Source organism: Artemia sp. Qi Xiang Cuo, chromosome 10 (genome assembly GCF_049724085.1).
Source record: "Artemia sp. Qi Xiang Cuo chromosome 10, ASM4972408v1, whole genome shotgun sequence".
In the NCBI taxonomy this organism is placed as follows: Eukaryota; Metazoa; Arthropoda; class Branchiopoda; order Anostraca; family Artemiidae; genus Artemia; species Artemia sp. Qi Xiang Cuo.
The window spans coordinates 60179491-60202269 of NC_142803.1; the positions used below are offsets into that span (position 1 = coordinate 60179491).

Here is a 22779-nt window from a genome sequence, read left to right on the forward strand (position 1 = left end):
TTATATAAAAGTTGGCAATCTTTTCAATCTTATAAACTAGCTGGTTATGAGAAATATCCACAAAGAAAAAAAAAAATAGCCCAAACCTTTAGTGAACTGGGTGAAAAATTTTGGAGGGATCTATCTAAGTCTAAATCCTGATCTATGTTTCTAAGCTTCCTGTAGGGACTTAGCTCATCCCTATGATCAAAAAAGCTACCTGTTCATGATCACAAAGCAAAAACTTAGCATACAAAAAGTGAAATAATTGAATTTTTTTTTATCTGGCTTGGTTAATGTATGCCAGAATAGAAATAAGGCAAGGACAAAAGGTTGACTAACAGTATGCCTACTATAAGCGTATTTACACTCTAGCCAAAACAGATGTATTATAACAAGCTTTACTCAGTGCAAGCAACCCAAAAGCCTTTTTAATTTATCTCCAAAGTCCGAAACTTGAGAGAAGGAACATAGGGGGTTGGGGGTTGGGGTGGAAGCAAAAATGCATTTTTTTCTATCTCCGGGGTAGGATTTTTTTTTGTTCAATGCAAATTCCCAAAGAAGTGTTTCAAATAAAAATATGAAATATAATTTTTTTTCCCTTTTTTTCTTTTAAGTTTGTACCTTGTCTCTGGTTAGTTCTGAGTGGTACATTCTGAGTTGTTTGACTGTCATCAGGTTTTAATCAAACAGTTTATTTATAGTTAAAGAACAGGTTGTTAGTTGGTGAAAGGTTGTAGATGAAAGGTATTCCATTAAAAAAGCTAGGTGCTGTGAGAAAATAGCTATTTTTGCTTTTGGGTATAACCAAAGTACCGGCCTTTGCAATTAGATAGATGTGGACAAACCCATGAAACAATAAAAGACAAAACTTCAGAAAAACCTTATCCTTATGTCTAATGTTTTTTGCCTGATATTTATGAAAAATCTTTGATTGTATTTCCAATTGTGGAATAATAGAAACTATATTAGATTTAGGTATGAGGTTTATTGGGATAGTTATGTTTATATATTAATGGAGTTTGGTCCATTATTTGAATTTTGTATAATCAATTGGAAAACTTATCTTTTAAGGAGTGATGTACCAGTTATCTTGGATCAATAAAACTGTATAAATATTCTATAAATTTAAAACCTTGGAGTGGATTTTTTCATCTATTATCAATAATTTTGATTCACCAAGTTAAATTTGTACTTTTAGAAAATCAAATCTCAATGTTTGTGAATGAATGTTTGCAACCTCAACTGTCCCAGAATTTATAAACTTTTAAAATTCCATGATGGCTTTCTAGAGCTGGTTTAGACTTTCATCTGAACTTATCATAGAGATCGAGGACAATTGTGGATAGCTGGGCTGGTGTCAGGCAGCGTGGTTATGTAGTATGTTGTTAGTAGTTGTAGTAGTAATAGTATCAGTTCAAACTAATAATTTTGGAATGTATTTTGGGATGTAGGGATTAGAATCATTTCATGCCTGTGAGAAAGACTTGTTTCAAAAATGTCTTCCTGCTGACACAAACTATGGATATGGTTATTTCAAATAATTGGTTTACCATTTAAAAAAAAATTGAGTAGAATAATAATTGCTATGCATTTTACTGTCAACAAGCGAAACACCTTTCAGATCAACATTTAGGCCACAATAATATCCCCCTTCCTGCAGACTAAATTTACTGGTGTTGTTTTTTTAGAGGGTAGAGATAGAAATATGAGCCTCGGCCACAAACAATGGCAATTTTTTACCTCAATCAACTTGAAAATTGAAACTGCCAGCCTCATTTGTTACAGATAAATGCTTTCTCAAAACAAAATTCCTTTGACAACATAAAAACCAAGGTGCTTTCATGATGACACCCTTTGATCAAAATGTTCTTATGTGATTATAGCCATGGTCTATTATTGAACAAATGCATGATTTTTTGCTTTTAAAATGAATTTCGTACTATTTATTGTTAATATTTTCTAGGTTCTGCACTCGTTTGAAAAATGGATTTTGTTAGTCAGTTTATTATCAAGTCTGAAGGCTTAAAGTTGCAAGGAGGAATAATTTGGTTGAAAAATGAAATGTGTTTTTCTGGCTCGACTTGTTAAATATGGACAGAACTGGCCTTTCTGATCTTGCTGCTATTAAGGAAGGTAAATGGTGTTACTGCTGGTTTGCCCAAATAACTAATAAGAAAAGATTTGATTCGCTTGGACTACTTTCGATTTGATGATACAGTGAAAAATTAAAAGTTCTTATATGTACCTTTCCTTCAAGACAAAGTTTATACTTTTGAAAATAAAGGATGCATAGTATATTATTCATCATGTGGAAATCCCTATTTACGTAAGCCAGTCCCTCAACTTTGTTACTTATGAATTTTTTTCTAGCTGTTTAAAAATCCTGAAACTTGTGGCAACTAAACCCAGTAAATTTGACTATTTTGCCAACACTGTACTGGTTTTAAATCCATAAAATTTTAGATACCAACCGAAAAATATGATAAAATTACGGCTTTCTGAAGCAAGCTTCTCATTTTCTATATTTTTTAAAAACTTATTTCCTTACTCTTTGCTATTGGAAGAAGGCTAGAGTTAATTCAGCTTTTGCATTTTAGTCCGTTATTTTGCATGCAGTAATTTAAGAAGTTCTTTGTGCTGACAATTTTTGAAGTTGAAAAAACCGCTTTTAAAAACCTTTAAAACAGCCCTAGTATCCTTACTTCAACGAAGTTCAACCAGGACTGATAAATAAAATGACAGGAGAAGATGAAGTCATTTAGACGGAATAAAATAAAATTATTAACTGCAAGTTTTCAAAGCGAATCTTGCTTTTTTAGCAGCTAGTCTTAAAGGCCTTTTTGTAACGGGTTCACTACTATTGTCAATTTGTTTAATAAAACATTTTGTTTGATCATTTTTAGTAAAATTTGAGTATAAAGAATTCAGTGAGTATTCTCCTAAGTCTCTATTTAAGGAAATATTTTTATTCATTTTGAGCCTAATTTCGATTGATTCCCGGACCACCTGTTTTATCCCCAAATCACTACTAATGAGAGAAGCTTTTTCAAAAAGTATTTTGTGGCTGGGATTATCAAATATATGGCTAGCTAAAGCAGAATCAAAGGAGTTATTAGAATTATTAGCAATTAACGCTTTGTCTATGTCTTCTTTATGCTGGTGTATCCGTTTTTCTAGATTCTGATGAGTTCTGCTAACGTAGTAATTGCCACAATCGCATGGTATTTGATAAACCCCTCTTTGGCGAGTAACTGGGGTTTTATCTTTACCGGAGTTTAAGAAATTTGTGATTTTAAAATAATTGGTGAAAACTAAATACAGATTGTTTTTTGTGCAAATATTTTTTATTTTTGTGGTGATTCTTGGGATGTACAGAAGATAGATTATATTAGAGGGTTTTTCACGAGCATCACATTGTGAAAAATCGTTGATTTTACGAAAATGTCTTTTTCGTCTATGGTTAATCGTATTATTGACAAAAGGAATGGGGTATCCGTTGCCAAAAAGAATATCTCTGATAAATTTATTTCTGCTTTTATGTATGAAGTAGAGCATCTGTTCAGTACACGATGATTGAGAGAACCAACACATGCTCTTTTTACTTGTGGGGGCTTATTAGTACTTAAATGAACATATCTACTGTTTTGTGTTCGTTTTCTATAAATATCTAAGTCACAGTTATTTGCATTATGGATAGTTAGAACATCTAAAAATGGTATTTTATTTTCAAATTCAATTTCTAGGGTAAACTGCAAATTTATATCATAAGTATTAAGATGATCTAGGAAACCACGAAGTTCAGTTTCCCCATAATTCCAAAGTGAAATTACGTCATCCATGTAACGACCCCAATAGACATGTTTTAAAAAATAAGAATTTAATGCCCAATTTTCAAGGTTCTTGACATAAATTATTAGCCAGTAGGCCGGATGAAGCTGCTCCCATTGGTAACCCATTTATTTGTTGATAGAAAGAATCACGAAACTGAAAATACATTGAAAACTTATTACAGATTTTAACAAGATTAAATAAAACTTCACCGTCAATCCCTGTCACTGAGTCTTCGATTAAGTGATAATTTTCTTCTATTTTGGTTTTTAATAATTGCTCAGAAGTAGCCACATCTATATTCGTGTACATGGAAACAATATCAAAACTGCTAATTATTGTGTTTTCTGAAATACTTGTGTTATTAAGTTTTTGAACCAAATCTGCCGAATTACTGATGTAGGAATTTTATGAATACAGTAAAGGTTTGAAAGCTGTACAAAGCCATTTTCCAATATTGGAAGCGGAGGCATTAGTACATGCTACGATAGGTCTTAGGGGAATGCCTTGTTTATGCAGTTTTGGTAAGCCGTAAAATTTTGGACAGAAACTACCACGGGGGTCCAATTTGTTGTATAATTGTGGTGTGATTTGACCGTTCTGTTTCAGCTGTTTTAATTCATTTATACTATTATTTGTAAATTTATCAATAGGATCATGAGTGATTGGTTTATATGTACTTGTGTCTTTTAAAAGTAAAAAGATTTTGTTATCATAGTCTACCGTATCCATGACAACGAGTGAGTTGGATTTGTCTGCTTTGGTTATTATAATAGATGGGTCTTTGCGGAGGTTAGATAATATTTTTATGTCGTGTAAATTTTTTCGTGTGAAAGTGATAGGAAACTTGGCCTTTTTTCGGCTATTATAAAGGGTATTTATGAGACAGGACCTAACCATCAGGGTTTGAGAAAGATGGGTAGTATGTATGCAAAGCGGACTCTAAAGAGGAGACAATATCTACCACTGGAACCTGTTTCGGCAGACAATAGAATTTTGAACCTTTTTCCAGTGCTTCAATTTCTTGAGTTTCCAATGTTCTAGAAGAGAGGTTAACCATAGCGGGTCCAGGAGTGAATCTTGGAGAATAAATACGGTTTCTCATCGAAGATTCCTCACTCAATTTTTCCAGTTTTGTATAAAATTGTTTCTTTGACAAGCGAAAATCGTGGCTAACCAAATTCCCTTCTAATCTAACAACTTAAGAAAAATCAAAAGTGGACAAGTTTTCAAAAAAAAAATTTTCGAGAGATTTTCTTTCTGAGGAAATGATATGTCTTTTTTGCTTTTTGTCCTTAATAATATGGACTAAGGTTTTTAATTGTAGTGTATGAGCAAATTGCCCTTCTTTCCGGGTATTTAGACGTAGTTTATATCTTAAAGACTTTGGAATAAGATTTTCATTTCTGCAGAAATAAATAAAAATATTTCCTTAAATAGAGACTTAGGAGAATACTCACTGAATTCTTTATACTCAAATTTAATTAAAAATGATCTAACAAAATATTTTATTAAACCAATTGACAATAGTATTGAACCCGTTACAAAAAGGCCTTTAAGACTAGCTGCTAAAAAAGCAAGATTGGCTTTGAAAACTTGCAGCTAATAATTTTATTTTATTCCGTTTGAATGAATTCATCCTCTCTCGTCATTTTATTTATCAGTCCTGGTTGAACTTCGTTGAAGTAAGGATACTAAGGCTGTTTTAAAGGTTTTTAAAATCTTTTTTTTAAAAGCACTTTTAGTTTATACTTCTTATTTTAATGTAAGTTTGTTTTTATATATATTTTTTCTTTAATGTTGTGCTGAGGACGGCCCTTGGACATAGGGCCGAAATATTCACCGATTTAAATTGCACTGTCTTGAAAAAAAAAAAATTTCCCTATTGTTTTTAAGTTGTATTTGTTTGATTTTTAAGATTAGAATATTAGAAGCTACAGTGAATGGTCAAATATGGCTCTGAAGCATGGGCGCTCCAAAAAGCAGATGAAGATTTGCTTGATGTTTTCCAGAGAAATTGCTTAAGGATTGTTCTGGGTACCCGGCTGACTGACCGTATTTCAAACAATAGGCTGTACGAAAAATGTGGATGAATATCGCTTTCTAGGGCTATAATGAAAGAAAGGTTGAGGCGGCTAGGGCGCATTGTGCAGATGAAGGATGACAGATTGCTGAAGATTGTTCTTTTTGGCCAACCGTCTAGGGCTAAACGGAAAGCAGGTCGTCCTCGTCTGGGGTGGGAGGATGTCATAAAGAAAAATTTAAAGGGAATGGGAACTTCGTGAGAGGGTGTAAAAAGGGAGGCTTTGAATAGATTGGGATGGAGGAGGAGCATGCGTAGCTCTGTTAGCCTCAGGCGGCTTGGTGCTGCGGTGAGTTGTTAATATTCGTAGTAATACGCAAGTGACTTAAGCAGAAGAAAAATTTATTGATTATAAGCTCTTGATTTAACCTCTTAAGTTTTTGTTGTGTATGTGACAGCTGTAGCAGTAGGAAAATAATACAGAGTGATGTTGTTGAATAGTTTTTAGAAGAGATCTTTATGGCTTATATATATATTCCTCCTCCTTTTGCTGTTCCTATATTTCTTATGCTTATTTTCGTTCATCTAGTCCTAGCTTAAATCAAATCTGCAGTTGCACTACATAAACGCATGAAAATGGCATGGTCAGAAGACAATGTACAATGTGGGTTTTGTTTAGAAGCCTTTATGCACAATTATCAACTTTCATTGAAGCCACTTGACACCAAAAGTCATATACGTGTGTCGCATTTTGAAAGATACAAACTCCACCATTCATATCCTTCTTGTATACTCTTCTTCTATCTCATGACAGTGCTCTCTATCTCAGAATTATCTTTTGCTGACGACCAATTGAACCAACTGTTTAATAGAAACTGTTTAATAGAATGTTTAATAGAAATAGAATGGTTTGAGAATTTTTTGTCCAAGGGGCACGGGTTCGATCCCAGGCGTAGGCAGTTATTTGGTTTGGGATGTAGATCAGTGGCGTGACTCTGTAAGCTCAGCCAGAGTCGAACCAGCTCTAAATGGGTACCTGGAGAAATCTGGGGAAGGTAAGCAGGTAGGGTGTGCAAAAGCACAGGAGGGTTGACCCCCAACCCCCATTACACTTCCTGACTGAAGGGCCACGAAACAGAGATCAGCACTGCCGGTTTGGACCTTAAGGTTCTAGTGCCGTCTTATTTACTTACTTACTAATAGAAACCGGATTTGCTTTGTTGCCTCTACATATATCTTAAAAGCAGATACATAGAACACTTTCATCTCAAGCTTGTCTGTTTTGGCACTCGTATCGGACTGCGAGTTTGAAAAGCCCATTGAGTTGCTCTCCCAAAGTACGCCTCATGAACTAAAAGGTATCTCCTTGTTGTGTTAGGATTTAGATTCGTAAATGAGGTTGGTTTAACGTAGCTATTCTTCATGAGATTCTTCGTAAATTGTCTCAAAAGTATCTCTACCTCTAGTTTTATTTTATGAAATAATCTTTTTCAGTTTGGAAAAGAAGATTAATATCTGTAACGGCCAGAGAACTTGGGACTGATTAAAGTTGTATATTTCTCAGGCTTGTGTTGCTCTGTCGTTCGCGTTAGCTGGATCTTCTGCCAATAATAAAAAAGCTAAGTATGGGATGCCAAGCCGCCTTTCCAGCTCGGAAAAAAGGCCATAATTTTCAAAAGGACCCTCAGATATTTTACCACTGATATTTTTACTGATTGTTCAAGGGACACCATTACATACTAGATCTTAATTCTTATTGCAACTCAGTGGTCCTTTTTGTTTCAGAAGCTATTCTTAAAGAATTCGGATGAAAAATCAGACTCTCCTGTAAAGAGCGAGAAAATAAGGTGAGGACATCCCCCATCTAGTGTTGTAAAATTACCGTTAAATAAAAATCGGTAAATAAAATAAGGGGAAATTTGTAAAAATAGGGTAAAATATGGTACCCCCTAGAAAAAATAGGATAAAATTTGCGTTATAGAGTAGTCCTATAGCTACAAGACCTGTTGAGCATTTCTTTTTAAGCATCACCTTCAGATTTTATTGAAATATTATGATGATTCTGATTTTCCTAAGTTTATAAAAGGTAATACCCCTTCATATAGTTTCATCAGTTTGATTTATAGCCTAGTTTAACCCTTTAGTAATCTTGTGCCTAGGGTAGTACCTCAGCACTTGAACACTGCCTAATTTTGGACATCCATTTTGTAAATAAAAAACCTTATCTGGGAATAAAATCATATTAGCAATTTTTCTATATTTATATTTAAGAAATGTTACCCTAACAGCCTTGCATATTTAAATAGCCACACTCATATCATATACATATTATTTTTCTTTTAGCCTATTTAAAACAGCACCGACTACAAGTAAAAAAGGGGTTAATAAGGCTTTGATGTGATAACACTTTGATTTGAACTAAGCACTGGATCATAATAGCACTGTGCCCCCCCCCCATAGAGGTCCTTGATACGGCCCTGAGCATTATACATCAACTTCCAACCTCCCCCCGTATCCCTTTTAGAACTAATTCTTTGTTTATCTTAAGATAGTTTCAAAACAACTGCTGAAACGCTAGGACCATTAAACTAAAATAAGAATTTCTTAAAGACACTGTAGTCAGTAACAACATATTCGATAGTAATTTGTTGAAAAGTAGACTAAATCTTAGTAAAGGACACTGGAACTTTTGGTTTCCAATTGACTGAGCCTCCTCCAAAATTTATTCGACCACCCCTTCCACGTGAAAAGCCTCTGGGAAAAATAAATGAACTAATATTGATGTTTTGAATCCTTATAGGTCTTTACTATAGGCAATGCTATACGATTGCCTCTGACTTAAACAGGAGAGCATAAATTTCAACTTCCCTTCTGATAGAGGACTCATAGTCTAAATCTGCCAATAGTCTAAATCTCCCAAAGTTCCTTTATCGCTCCTTTTAAAACAATTTTTACTTACAACTCTTTCAACACACCGTGACGAAATGTGTTTTATATTGGAGTCGGTCTTTTAGAAATTTCACGGCTTCGTGAAATCCTCCCCCCTGAGCATCTCCCTTCGCGCCAAAGGTCTCCACAACATGTAGCTCAACAGGTACCGAAAATTCAGCCGGTACCAGGATGGCATAAGCGGTACGCAAGTAGTTTTGTTCCCTCTTTTGTCAAGATTTTTAATCCTGCACCCACTCCTCAATAATTGTGTGCAACTATTTTTAGTTTATCATTCTTTCTGTTCGTTTGACTCTGTTTGACTGTTTACTTCAAAGTCAATCTCTTAAGCGGAAAATTCTTGCCCAATCTAATTTGAGAATGGTCTGTCATTTATTATGGCTTGGTTTGTTTGATTCAGTCTTTCTTCTGCTCTGTTAAGAGCTAGATCAAAAGGTTAATTTTACTTCTTTTTTTTTTTAGCACTGAAGACGGCTGGGAGGGCGTCTCTGACGAAATATTTCCTTGTGTTGTTTTCGATTTGTTTCTGTCCACTGGCTGACACTACCCTGTTTTTTTCGGGTTTTTAATTTTATTATTTTTTTTGTTGTTGTCATGTCAATCCTGCTTGTAGCCCTTTCTGTCTTTAACCGCTCACAGAACTAACATAATTTTATTTCATCTACTGTTTCACCCTTTCAAAAATATAATTATTTGTACTAAAATACACTTAATTGTTCTGATAACAAGAGACTGAAGTCAGACAAACGACCGTTTAAAGTGGGTAATACAGCTATAAATAAAACAAAATCATATCCAAGCCTATTACTTCCAGCCTCTTCGCGCTTTTGTACTGTGAAAATAGCAATTTCTCGTAAAATATGTCAGTAATATACGTAAAATACTGTAAAATTGGTAAAATACGTAAATTAATAATCTCCAGGCTAATAAACTCTCGATTTCTTAATGTTAAATTGTAAACATAATCAGTTTAGAACTGATTGTTCTTGCCGCACTTTTTCAGTTTTTTTTGCTTTAGAATTAGAATGTTATATTGTAAACAAAATTGAGGACAGAATTTTAATAGTTAGTCAAAAATTTCGAATAGCCCTAGTTTTTTTAAAATAATTTGTTAATAATATTTTAATTCAGAATTTGGGGCTAGGCGGAGAAGGGTATTATTGTTCGCATGGATGGAAATTCTACTTACTATTTGATCTTTAGTACGACTGGAGCCGTCAAGCTATCTAAAATAGGTTTTTCGGATGTTTAAATACATTATATAGACATAATGTATTCGTATATTTTATCTACATATAATTATATAATAAATTATATAATATAATAAAATATATTTATAATTATATAATATATATATATTATTGTATATAAAATTATATAATATACATATAATATATTTAAGATTTAATAGAATGATATCCATGTATATTTGGTTATGTTGGATAATTCATTTGCGTTTCCAAAAATAACAAAGAGTGAAATTTTTCTAAAGTTTTCAAGTGCCTTTTCACTGTGATTCTTTTCTTTTCAGAATTAGAAGGAGATAATGTGGCAGATCAGATGAATTCTCTTGTCCAGGCCACAAATTTGGATATGCCAATTAATAATGAGTTTAGTTCAACAGTTATTTTGTCACAATTGAAACATGAGCTTGATTTCCCTGAGAACAATCTATTAGATCGTCAAAATGAAGGTATGTTTTGGGATATATAAGCTAAGATGATGGGGCTGCAAAAATTTTCTAATGAGCCCATGCTCTAGAGATTCTTCTCTCACTATACAGCATTGTTTAAAAATAATATTCGGTATGATCATTCCCTGCCCCAACCATTTACAAAGCCGGACCGGGATGCAAGTGCTCCGGAGAACTTATAAGCATAAATGACATTAGATTTTTTTACGGGTAGACAAGTCAGATTTCTCTTGAAGTGAAAAGGTTTCACTTTTGTAACACTAAATTTTAAAGAATCTAATTTTAAATAATTTATGCTAATACATACATAACAATCGTTAATTAGCAGTGTAATGCTATTATTAGATGTTTTAAAAAATTACCAGTAGGCTTCGAAGTTTCAAGTTGGCTTGAAAGGCATTTTGAGAAAGTTTCTGCCAAAATATGTGTTCCAGTGTAATATACACTGGACCGCTAATTGGTTGTTGGACGAGGACGTACGAATATATGGGCGGAGCTTTTATACGTGCCAAGCTTGTAGTAGCCAAACATCACTGAGCCGTGATCTTACTGTTTATTATTTATACACAGTGCTTTACAGTATGATCGAACCTTAAAAAACAAAATCGGTACATTAGAGTAAATTACCTGCACTAAGGTAAACGTGTTTTGGTAGGTTGGTTTAGACATATTTACCAACCTACCTTGGTAAATATGTATTTACCAAGTACATTAGACATAATGTACTTGGAAATATGTACTAAACGGTACATTAGAATAAATTACCTGCACTAAGCTAAACATGCTTTTGTAGGTTGGTTCATACATATTTACCAAAAGGTAGCTCTCAATAGAGACACTAGAGAAACTTTTCTAAGTCCCATTTATGATGAAATTATTAATTCTGATAGTTTTTACATACATCGACAAAATTATATTGTGCAATCAAATAGAATCTCCGATAATAATCAAACTGGAAAGTGATTAGCCTTTAAGAGTGCTTTACGTAAAATGAAATTGTGAAAGGCTATTTAGACTTTTGTTTTTTATTCAGTTACCCTTTCACCGTTACAGAGAAAGGGTCGTCCAATTTTAGTTTTGTGTTTTTATTTTAAGGTTTGGTTTTTATATTTTTATCAGTTTTATTCTGCACTGAGGACGGTCAAGCGGAGGACTTACCGAAATATTTGCATGATTTTTCAATTTTTTCACTGGCTGTTAATTTTCCTAGTTTTCTTCCTTTCTTCGCGATTTTATGTTTTATTGGTAAATATGTATTTACCAAGTACATTAAATATAATGTGCTTGGAAATATATATTAAACGGTACATAAGAATAAATTACTTGCACTAAGATAAACATGCTTTGGTAGGTTGGTTTATACATATTTACCAACCCACCTTGGTAATTGTGTATTTAATAAGTACATTAGATATAATGTACTTGGAAATATGCATTAAACGGTACATTAGAATAAATTACCTGTACTAAGATAACCATACTTTTGTGGGTTGGTTTATACATATTTACCAACCTACCTTGGTAAATATGTATTTACCAAGTACATTAGATATAATGTACTTGGAAATATTTATTAAACTGTACATTAGAATAAATTACCTTCACTAAGATAAACGTGCTTTGGTAGGTTGATTTATACATATTTACCAACCTACTTTGGTAAATATGTATTTACCAAGTACCTTAGATATAATTTACTTGGAAATATGTATTAAACGGTACATTAGAATAAATTACCTGCACTAAGATAAACATGCTTCTGTAGGTTTGTTTATACATATTTACCAACCTACCTTGGTAAATATGTATTTACCAAGTACATTAGATATAATGTACTTGGAAATATATATTAAACGGTACATTAGAATAAAGTACGTGCACTAAGATAAACATGCTTTTGTAGGTTGGTTGATACATTTTTACCAACCTACCTTGGTAAATATGTATTTACCAAGTACATTAGATATAATGTACTTGGAAATATATATTAAACGGTACATTAGAATAAATTACGTGCACTAAGATAAACATGCTTTTGTAGGTTGGTTGATACATTTTTACCAACCTACCTTGGTAAGTATGTATTTACCAAGTACATTAGATATAATATACTTGGAAATAAGTGTTAAACGGTATATTACTTCAACTGTTTTCATTTTGTTTTCGTGGAGAGTGAATTGATTTACAAGCGAGAGATTTACAGAAAATCTACTTGATTGTGTAGCCCTCATACGTTAGTTGAAGATTATCTTCGGTGATCCGTTACCTTCCGTATTTTCAATTTTATTGTTCCATATAATTCCTTTAAAAAAACGAAAAAAAGGGGGGTTATCTATTAAAAGCTGTTTCAGAAAACAATGCCTTAATCAGATAAGAATAATTTTGAATTTCAAATGGTATTTAATTTTGTGGATAATTGCATATTTTTTTACATTCTATAATTGTAGGCTAAATTAGCCCTAATCTTCAGAATTTCGGGTTTAATTACTGATGATAGTTCTAAATAGGAGCAGTGCCACTTTCCCACTGCCACCAGTATTAGAGGTTGTAGAAGAGAGCCAGAGTGTTATTTAGGCTCCTCCTATTTCTCTAAGTAAAAGAACCTATATAAATACGGCTCCAATACTGCCACCAGTATTAGAGGTTGTAGAAGAGAGCCAGAGTGTTATTTAGGCTCCTCCTATTTCTCTAAGTAAAAGAACCTCTCTAAGTATAAATACGGCTCCTACCCTTATGCCCTTCAAACCAACTAAATTGTTTTAGGGCGAGAAAAACCTCTCTTTATATTTCATTTAAATGTCCATATTTCCACGTCACTTTAGATTTCTCTGCTTTGGAACAGTGGGAGAAAATCTCCCAGTTGTATTGTCTATACTCGACGAGCTGGCTCAATCCAATGAGCGTACCTCCAAATATCTTCTGTCGTAGAAGGTACCTTAATAGCGTTTTTCAAATATTACCAGTAAATATTACCCCCCCCCCCGTTAGATTCCCTCCCGATAATTCCATCCTCGCTGAAAATCCCCCCCCTCTGTAAAATTTCTTGCAGAAGATTCAGCCTGAAAAATTCTCCTTAGAATACTTTCATTTCAAAAACGCTAAGTTCTAATCGTTTTTCCAATCACTTCGGAAATCCCCCTTCTGTGAAAATTATTTCCTGGAAATCCAAATACGCCGAAAATGTTCCCCGGACCATCTCCACATATACAAATAAGAAAGCAAAGAGAAAGTATAAAAAATAAACATAATTTTGTATAGAAACTCTATCATATCCTCTCAATGTAAAATTTTTTCTGGAAAGTTCTCCCCCCGGAAATTTGCCTTCACACGGAAAATTATTCCCATGGAAATCCATCCCAAGCACATAATACCGCCCCGCCCCCCGAAAAAATGTCTGTATCCTTTCCAATAACAAATACTATACGTAATTAATGGGCAAATATTTTAACTTAAAGACCTAACCCTAGGGGTTGGGGAGTCATATTATCTATGAAGTCATAGTTTTGGAATTTTCCAACCACGTTTAACATAATGGCTATCTAAAAATTTTGATGGGATGATTTTTTGGGAAAGGGGTGAAGGAGGGGGCTGGTTGCCATCCAATCGTTTTAGTCACTTAAAAAGGGTTTTAGAACTTTTAATTCCTGTTAAAATGAGCCCTCTCTTGATGTTCTGGGATCATTCGTTTGATACGATCACCCCTGGCAAAAAAAACATATCCGTGATCCTTCTGCTGGCAAAAAGGCAAAATTCCATATTTTTGTAGATAGGAGCTTGAAACCTCTACAGTAAGGTTCTATGATACGCTGAATCTGGTGGTGTGATGTTCATCAAGATTCTTTGACTTCTAGGGGGGGGGTCTTCTTTTTTTGAAAATCTTGCAAATATTTTTAGGCTCGTAGCCATTGATGGGTAACACCTTAATTAATGAATCTTTTATATCTGGAATCAAATTATTTTCATATATTTATTGATATGAGAATTCTGTTTTTTATAGTTTCGATTGCTATTGAGTCGTGTCGCTCCTTACTTACAGTTCATTACCACGAACTGTTTGATTTCGAATGTCTTTGCCCCCCCCCCAAAAAAAAAAATACAACAAATGCTATGGCAGACTACTACTATTAATAACAATTCACCGCAGCACCAAGCCGCCTGAAGCCAACATAGCTACGCGCGCTCCTACTCCACCCCAATCTATTTAAAGCCACCCTTTTTACACCCGCCCACGAAGTTCACATTTCCTTTAAATCTTTCTTTATGACGTCCTCCACCCCAGAGGAGGACGACCTGCTTTCCGTTTATGTTCTACCATAGATTGCAATGGTAGAACATAGTATTAAATCTAAAAATGGAAATATTACCTAAACAAATAAATTACCAGAGATTTCCCAGTTGATTTTTAAAGTTTGAACAGCCTCTGGAGCTTCAAACGGCCCCCCCCCCCACACTTTTACTTCCCCATTAAAGATTTAAAACATATAAGGTAAAAAGTAAAGAACGTAGTATTAAATTGAAAAATAAAAATATTGGCTAAATAAATAAATTAACAGAGTTTCCCCGGTTGATTTGTAGAGTTTGAACAGCCTCTGAAGCTTCAAATGTCCCCCCCCCCCACACACACTTTTACTTCCCCATTAAAGATTTAAAACATATAAGGTAAAAAGTAAAGAACGTAGTATTAAATTGAAAAATGAAAATATTGGCTAAATAAATAAATTAACAGAGTTTCCCCAGTTGATTTGTAAAGTTAGAACAGTTCCGGAGCTTCGAACTCCCCCCCCCCAAAAAAAAATGTTTGACTTCCCCATTAAAGATTTAAAACATATAAGGTAAAAAGTAAAGAAAAAAAAAATTGCGATTGAAGTATTTTATTTACCCATGCAATACTCGCGCTTCTGTTTGCAAAAATATCACTAAGAAGGTCAAAAATCAAAGTCTAGTTTTTTGAAGGTTTACGCAATAAAATAAATGATTGTTATATGCCTAGATAATGTGTTATTTGTTAGGGATTTGCAATCCCCTACCCCTCTCCTTGCGACAAATAATTTTTTACTTCCTAGATTTATCCCGTACTATCAAAAAAAAATTTCTACTAGGACTAAATGGGATAGATATTAAAGAGTTATAAGTTTTGAAGCTTCAATAACCTCCCCCCCCCCTTATTTTTTAAACTTCCTTGTCAAAAGATTATAGAGACATATGCATCTCCCGGTAAAATATTATGTAAAATTATGCACTAAAATATGTAGATCATATAAGTAAAAAACTACAAATAAAGTCTAATATTTGTCAAATATTTGCCCTGCAAAATCAATTAAGTTAAAAATCCTTATATTCACATGAACTACACTCTATTTTAAGGTCATAAAATATCATCTCCCCCTACTTTCGATAAATAAAAGATTTATTTAACCTATATTTAATACACTTTCAAGCTTGTTTTGACTAGGGACCTAATGAAAGAGCGAAAGAATTGTAAGTTCCAGGGCTGTTCCTACGTAATATTATTTGTGTGTCTTTTAAATTCCGACAAAAAAGATGTTTTTTGTTTTAATTTTCCCGTCTCTGTTCATTTTTAGATATGTTTGTTGAAAAGGCTGTCATTTGAATGAAATTAAAAGGAGAGAAATCTGTCAGAAAAAATGGTATACGAATTATTGGTGGTTCCAACCCTCCAGCGCTCCTTGTCACTTTGATCTAGAAAAGTTCACTAGAATATCCAACAAAATGTATCTATAAACCTACTTTACGAATCTTCGACAAATCATACAGTACTTCTTTTCAACTCCCCGTTTAAAAAAAAGAAGCTATGCTTTAGAACACATGTAGCAAAATTATATTAAACAATACATTAGAATATATAAGGCAAAAGAAAAAAAACCTACGTGGCATAAATCGTTAATATCACTAAGCAGAAGGTCCTAAATTAAGGTCTTGTTTTTTTTTAAAGATTTACACTACAAAATAAAATGAATGATAGTTGTATGCCTAGAAAAAGCGGTATTTGTTAGGAGGCTGTAATCCCATACCCCTTTTCTTGCGACAAATAATATTTTATTTCCTATATTTATCCTACATGTTCAAACATTTCTTCTACTAAGGACTAAGTAGGATAGAGATTGAAGGGTCGTCAGTTTTGAAGCTTCAAATACCCTCCTCCCCTCATACAGTCCTATGTATCTCCCAGTAAAATATTATGTGAAGCTATGCATTCAAATAGGTATGGCAAATATAAAAAAAATAAATGGTATAAATCGTCACCTGGTATTTCATATCTGCATACAATACTTGGGCTTTGTTTGCAAAAATATCACGAAGTAGAAAGTCATATATCAAAGTCCAACTATTTTTTCTAGGATTTTCTAGGATACGCTACAAGATAAAATGAATGATAGTTGTTTGCCCAGAAACTTCGGTATTTTTAGGGGAGACACATCTACCATTTTTCTTGTGACAAAAAAAAAGTTACTTCCTTGATTTATCCCACCTTTTCAAACATTCTTTCTACAAGGGATTAAGCCAGATAAAGATTGAAGGGTCACAAGCTTGTTAATTAAACAAATACAATATGTTTTAATTTTTACGCCTCTGGGTCGGGCGAATAGAATTATAAAAGAAAGAAAATATAAAATGAACTTAAATACAAAATATGTATATGCTCTTTCTTCTTTTCCCGTGTTGCTTTGTTTATCAGTCTAAATATATTTAATTCATCCGAGCAACTTCCTAAGAGAAGTATGAGAATTTGGACCTAAGCCCTTAAAAGCACAGAAACTTACAATGAGTCGGAAAAATTGAAGCTTTTTTGTCTTTCAAAATCTTTGACTGTAACCTAATTTGACAAAGTGCTCTTATTTGTATAATATCTTCAAACATTCACTTGCAATGTCAATTGAGACAAGTTGAAACGCTGACCATTTACTACCTCGAGGGTATATTACTACTTATACCCGTAGTTATGCCCGCCTATTGAACACAGGACACTGCAAGTTGAAACACTGACCGTTTAATACCTGGAGGGTATTTTACTATTTATACCCGTAATTATGCCTGGCTATTGAACACACAACACTGCAAGTTGAAACACTGACCGTTTACTACCTGGAGGGTGTTTTACTATTTATGCCCGTAATTATGCCCGCCTTTTGAACACACAACACTGCAAGTTTGACCGTTTACTACCTGGAAGGTATTTTACTATTTATACCCGTAATTATGCCCGCCTATTGAACACACAGCACTGCAAGTTGAAACACTGACCGTTCACTACCTGGAGGGTGTTTTACTATTTATACCCGTAATTATGCCCGCCTATTGAACACACAACACTGCAAGTTTGACAGTTTACTACCTGGAGGGTATTTTACTATTTATACCCGTTATTATGGCGCGCCTATTCAACACACAATGCTGCAAATTGAAACACTGACCGTTTACTACCTGGAGGGTATTTTACTATTTATACCCGTAATTATGCCCACCTATTGGAACTAAATATTCAACTGTTCAGGAGTTCCTAATATAACACTAGTCTTAAAAACTGTATAAGAAACAATTAAAATGATGAAAACGTTTTTTTAAGTCAATTTGAAAAAAAAGATCAAATTGCTCTTTTCAAAACCCTCTACAAGTCCGTGTTAATATTATTAGACTTTTTTGTACCATTTTCTTAGACGAATTGAAATAGACTCCATGAAAAAGCTTAATTTACAAAGCCAAGCAAAAAAGAAAAAGGAGTAAACACAGATTATAGGGACAGTATAGGGACAGATTATATCGGACATTACAGACTGAAACCAAAATCAATGCCCCTTATACGTCTTTTCTAGCCTGACAAGCTAAAAGTATTGGACATGGAAGAGATAGCCGGGTGGTGGTTTTCTATTCCGCCCCCCGCCCTTAAGGAAGTTTCATTGCTGTTGCTGTTTGACCCTGAATTGAATATGTTTATCTCGCTTAGCATCCATGTCTTGCCAAATATAAGATATCCAAAACTGTGAAGCTGAAATTTATCCATGAACAAATGATATCTATGCTTTGAAATGCTATACTTTACTTTATTAATAAACACGATTATAACACTTCACAGTTTACAACTACTGCACTAATGAAAAAACCTAAAGCCGCGTTTTCAGGCTCAGCGGGTTCGAACACGGGTTGTTCTCGTCTAGTTTCCAGTTTCTAGTTTATTGGCTAGTTTCAGCGGGTTCGAAGTTTCAACCCCGTGTTTGATACACTAGATGCACTGATGCACTAGACGAGAACAACCCGTGTTCGAAGACGGGTTGTTCATGCCTCAGCGGGTTCAAACACGGGTTGTTCTCGTTTTAGCTTCGATTTAACTTCTTTTAGCGTATTTAGGTAATATATTGAATCAAGAAAACTTCTAGTATATTAAGAAAAATTATCCGCAAAGAGTTTTTTTTGTTCAAGATTTTATTACAAGTGCTAGCTGTTGCACAAGCTGCGGATTACTGGTCTGAGATTATATTAATATACTTTTCCAACTCACGTCGCACAACTTACGTGTTGCCGGTCTTAGATTATATTAATAAAATTAGAACTTCTCGAACTAACATCACACAACTTACGTGTTGCTGGTCGGAGATTATATTAATAAAATTAGAACGTTTCAAACTTACGTTGCACAACTTATGTGTTGTCGGTCTGAGATTATATTAATAAAATTATAACTTTTCGAACTTACGCTGTACACCTTACGTGTTGGTAGTCTAAGATTATATTAATACATGTCTTGCAAACGACTAAAGGAATTGATTCACGACTTTTAGGGAATATTCAGGGTGATATTGAACTAAATTAAAATATATTTTAGGCCCCCCTGTTGTCAAAAAGGTTTATGTTCAAAATTTCAGGAAGAGCTAAGGGCACTAACCCCCCCCCCCCCGAACGCCCATCATTTTCCCAAAGATATCCAATGAAAATTTTGAGACAACCATTTTTTTCAGCGTAGTTAAAAGGTCCAGTAACTTTGTCTTTGGGAATTTCGACCTTCCTTGCCCCTCCTCCACTGCCCTCAGGACAAGGGCTTTAAACATCTTGCAATTTTTCCATTGCTTACAAAGAGCTTATTGCTTACAAAGAGCATATTTTATTGAAAAAGTTGGGAATGTTTGACCTTTGCAATCCAAAAAGACGGAGAAAACTTAGGTGAGCCTTTCAGAGAATGTTGAGGGGAGTGTTGAAGTAAATCAAATCACGTTCATACGGGTTGCCAAAAGGGCGTAACTCAGGATTGACTGGATATATTAATTTAGAACTTTCAGGAATGGTAAGGGTCATGATCATTTTACCAAAAAGGCAGTATTTACCCGCTACTGCTGGTAGTACTACTACTACCACTAAAACTACTGCTTCTGTAGCTTGTACTACCAAGGCTGAGGATATTTAAATGAACATATAAGGAAATAATGAGGAGAAAGTTGAAATAAATCCAAATGCACTATGTGTATACAGATTCTCAAAAGGACGTATCTGAAATATTTTTGGAACGGCTTACCGTATCAAAATGAAACTTCCTGGGTATCATGAGGGGGGTGTTCCTGAGTAAGAGGCAACATGTACATGCTGCTACTGCTATTAATATTGCCGTTACTATTGCTAGTAGCACTACTAACACAGCCCTATTACTACTTCTACTACCACCACTACTACTATGATACTAGTACTAATAAGGTTAAGTGCATGAAGGTGTAAATTTGAGAAAATATTGAGGTGGAATTTGAAGTGAATAAAACTATGGGTATCCAAATTGTCAAAAGGGGATAACTCAGGAATGACTGAGTATGTTAATTTAGAACTTTCAGGAATGATAAGGGACATGGTCAATTGATTGAAAAGGCAACTAATGCATCTGTAGCAAGTACAACCAAGGCTGAAGATATTGAAATGAACATCTGAGGAAATAATGAGGGGAAAGTTGAAGTAAACCAAAATGTGCTATTTGCATACAGATTGTAAAAAGGGTGTATCTGAAATATTTTAAAAAAAATTTGCTGTATCAAGATGAAACTTACGGGGCATCAATAGGTGGATGTTCAGCCAAGCAAAAGGCAACATGTACATGCTGCTACTGCTATTAGTATTGCTGCTACTATTGCTAGTAGCACTACTAACGCAGCACTATTACTGCTCCTATTACTACTACTATGATACTAGCACTGATACTATGATACTAGCACTACTACTATGCTACTAGCACTGATAAGGCTAAGTGCATGAAGGTGTGAATTTGAGAGAAAATATAGGGGAAATTAGAACTAATTCGAAACTAACTATGGGATCCAGATTGTCAAAAGGGCGTATTTCAACAATGTATTTGGGTATTAAGTTGTAATTTTCAGAGAACGCTGAAAGGGGAGAATAATTGAGAAACAGGCAATACATGCATACTTACTTACTTACTTGTACTTGTGGCGGGAATCGGGCGTTTCCACCTCGCCCGGCATTGATGATCTTGGAGGACTTCTTGGACCATGTTGAGCGATCTTCTGCCAGCTGCTCTGAAAAAGCGTGCCACGGAGTTGACAATCTGTATCCGAGCTTTCTGAATCCCCCAATAGGTTCAAGTTCTGATTTGGCCAGGCTCCACCAGTTCTTCCTCTGTCCTCCTTGGCGTCTCTTCCAGGAGCTAATAGGCTCGACAAGAAGTATTTGGCGAGGCAGGTATTCTGGCGGCTTCCGTAATACATGGCTCAACCATTTCAAAAGGCGTTCTTTAATAGTGAGCGCCACATCTTTCTGAATATTGCACATTCGACGTAGATCCGCGTTGGAGATACGGTCACGCAGCTGTATTCTGAGAATTCTTCGCAGACAGGTATGCTCAAACACCTTCAGTGTATTCTTATGCTGTCGTTTTACCGACCATGTTTCGCATCCGTAAAGGAGAACGGTGCGGACTAGTGCCATGTAGATTCGAACTTTCATTCGGACACTGACTTCGCGGCGATTCCACAAGGGTTTCCGAAGGGAGGCAAAGATTGTCTGCGCTTTCTGTATTCTCTGTTGGATATCAGCGTCGGAAGATCCGTCAATACATATTTGGGAGCCCAAGTATGTAAAACGGTTGACTTTTTCCAGCTGAACTTGATTGACAGTTAGTGTGAATGGTCCTGTGTCGTGGTTAATAGCCATGAACTTCGTTTTCTCTGTGCTGACTTCTAAGCCGATCAGGTCTGCCCAGGCCACCACGTTGTCAAGCATATTTTGAGCTTCTATGGGGTCTGACAGGAGGCCAACATCATCCGCATAATCGAGGTCAGTCATTGAAAGATTCTGTCCGATCTGAACTCCTGGATAGGACGACAGTGCATTTTCAAGCACCCAATCGACGCAATAATTGAACAGAGTCGGAGAGAGGACACACCCTTGTTTTACTCTGAAATCAACAAGGAATTCATCAGTTTCTTCACCGTAGACTCAAACTCAGCACACTGACGCGTCATAGTTTGCCTTCGTCAGTTCGACAAACTTCACTGGCATTCTGTCAGTCTCTTGGATCTTCCAAAGTTGCTGGCGAGAGACAGAGTCGAAGGCGGCAATAAAGTCCACGATCATCAAGGTCAGGGGTAGATTGTACTTTTAAAACTTTTGGATAATGAGGCAAAAAACGAAGATATTATCAGTACAGCCTCTACCTGGCCGAAAGCCGGCTTGATTTCCTCTTCCTCCCTTGCCCCTTTGAAGCGGTTCAAGAGTATGATCCCGAATATTTTGACCGCAATATCTATAAGACTTATTCCGCGGTAATTTTGCATTCAGTTTTATCTCTTTTCTTATCGAAAGGGAGAATTACTGATGTCTCCCAATCTTTTGGGAAAGAATTGGTCCTCTAAACTTCTTCGAGACCGCCATGGACCTGTTTAGCAGTGACCTTAGAGCACTTTTTGTACACTTCCGAGTGGAAGTGCTCTTCACCTGTGGCTTTGTGGCTCTTCAGGGTTTTTATCGCCTTTAGTATTTTGGCTCTGGTCGGTGTTTCAAGCTCGGCATTGCAGGGTTTTTTAGAAACGGCAGGTGGGAAAGCATCAGTAGCGGATGATGAGGATGGGTTTAGGAGGATCTGAAAGTGATCGTTCGATCTTGCTAAGCACTTCTTCTGACAACTGATGTTTTTTCCTGATCTGTCTTTGACTATTTCTGAGACAGCAGCTTTCTTACCAACAGGTTATTTCAGGAGTTGGTAAAGCTTGCGGGTATCATGTGAGCGTGCTGCTTTCTCTAATGACACGGTAGCATCTTCCCACATTTGGTGGCGGTCCAGACGAACAGAGCGTTT

The 22779-nt window shown here is 35.1% G+C and overlaps 1 protein-coding gene across 2 annotated transcripts in view; it reads left to right on the forward strand.

The window, feature by feature from the left end:
- LOC148947974 (uncharacterized) overlaps positions 1-22779 on the forward strand; it is a 46442-nt gene that overhangs the window by 14393 nt on the left and 9270 nt on the right. For both annotated transcript variants that reach the window (XM_089095621.1, XM_089095620.1), the window contains exons 2-3: positions 1946-2115; positions 10314-10475. In XM_089095621.1, coding sequence (XP_088951747.1) covers positions 2073-2115; positions 10314-10475 — 205 coding nt within the window. In that variant the 5' untranslated portion in view covers positions 1946-2072. The remainder of the gene's footprint in view (positions 1-1945; positions 2116-10313; positions 10476-22779) is intronic.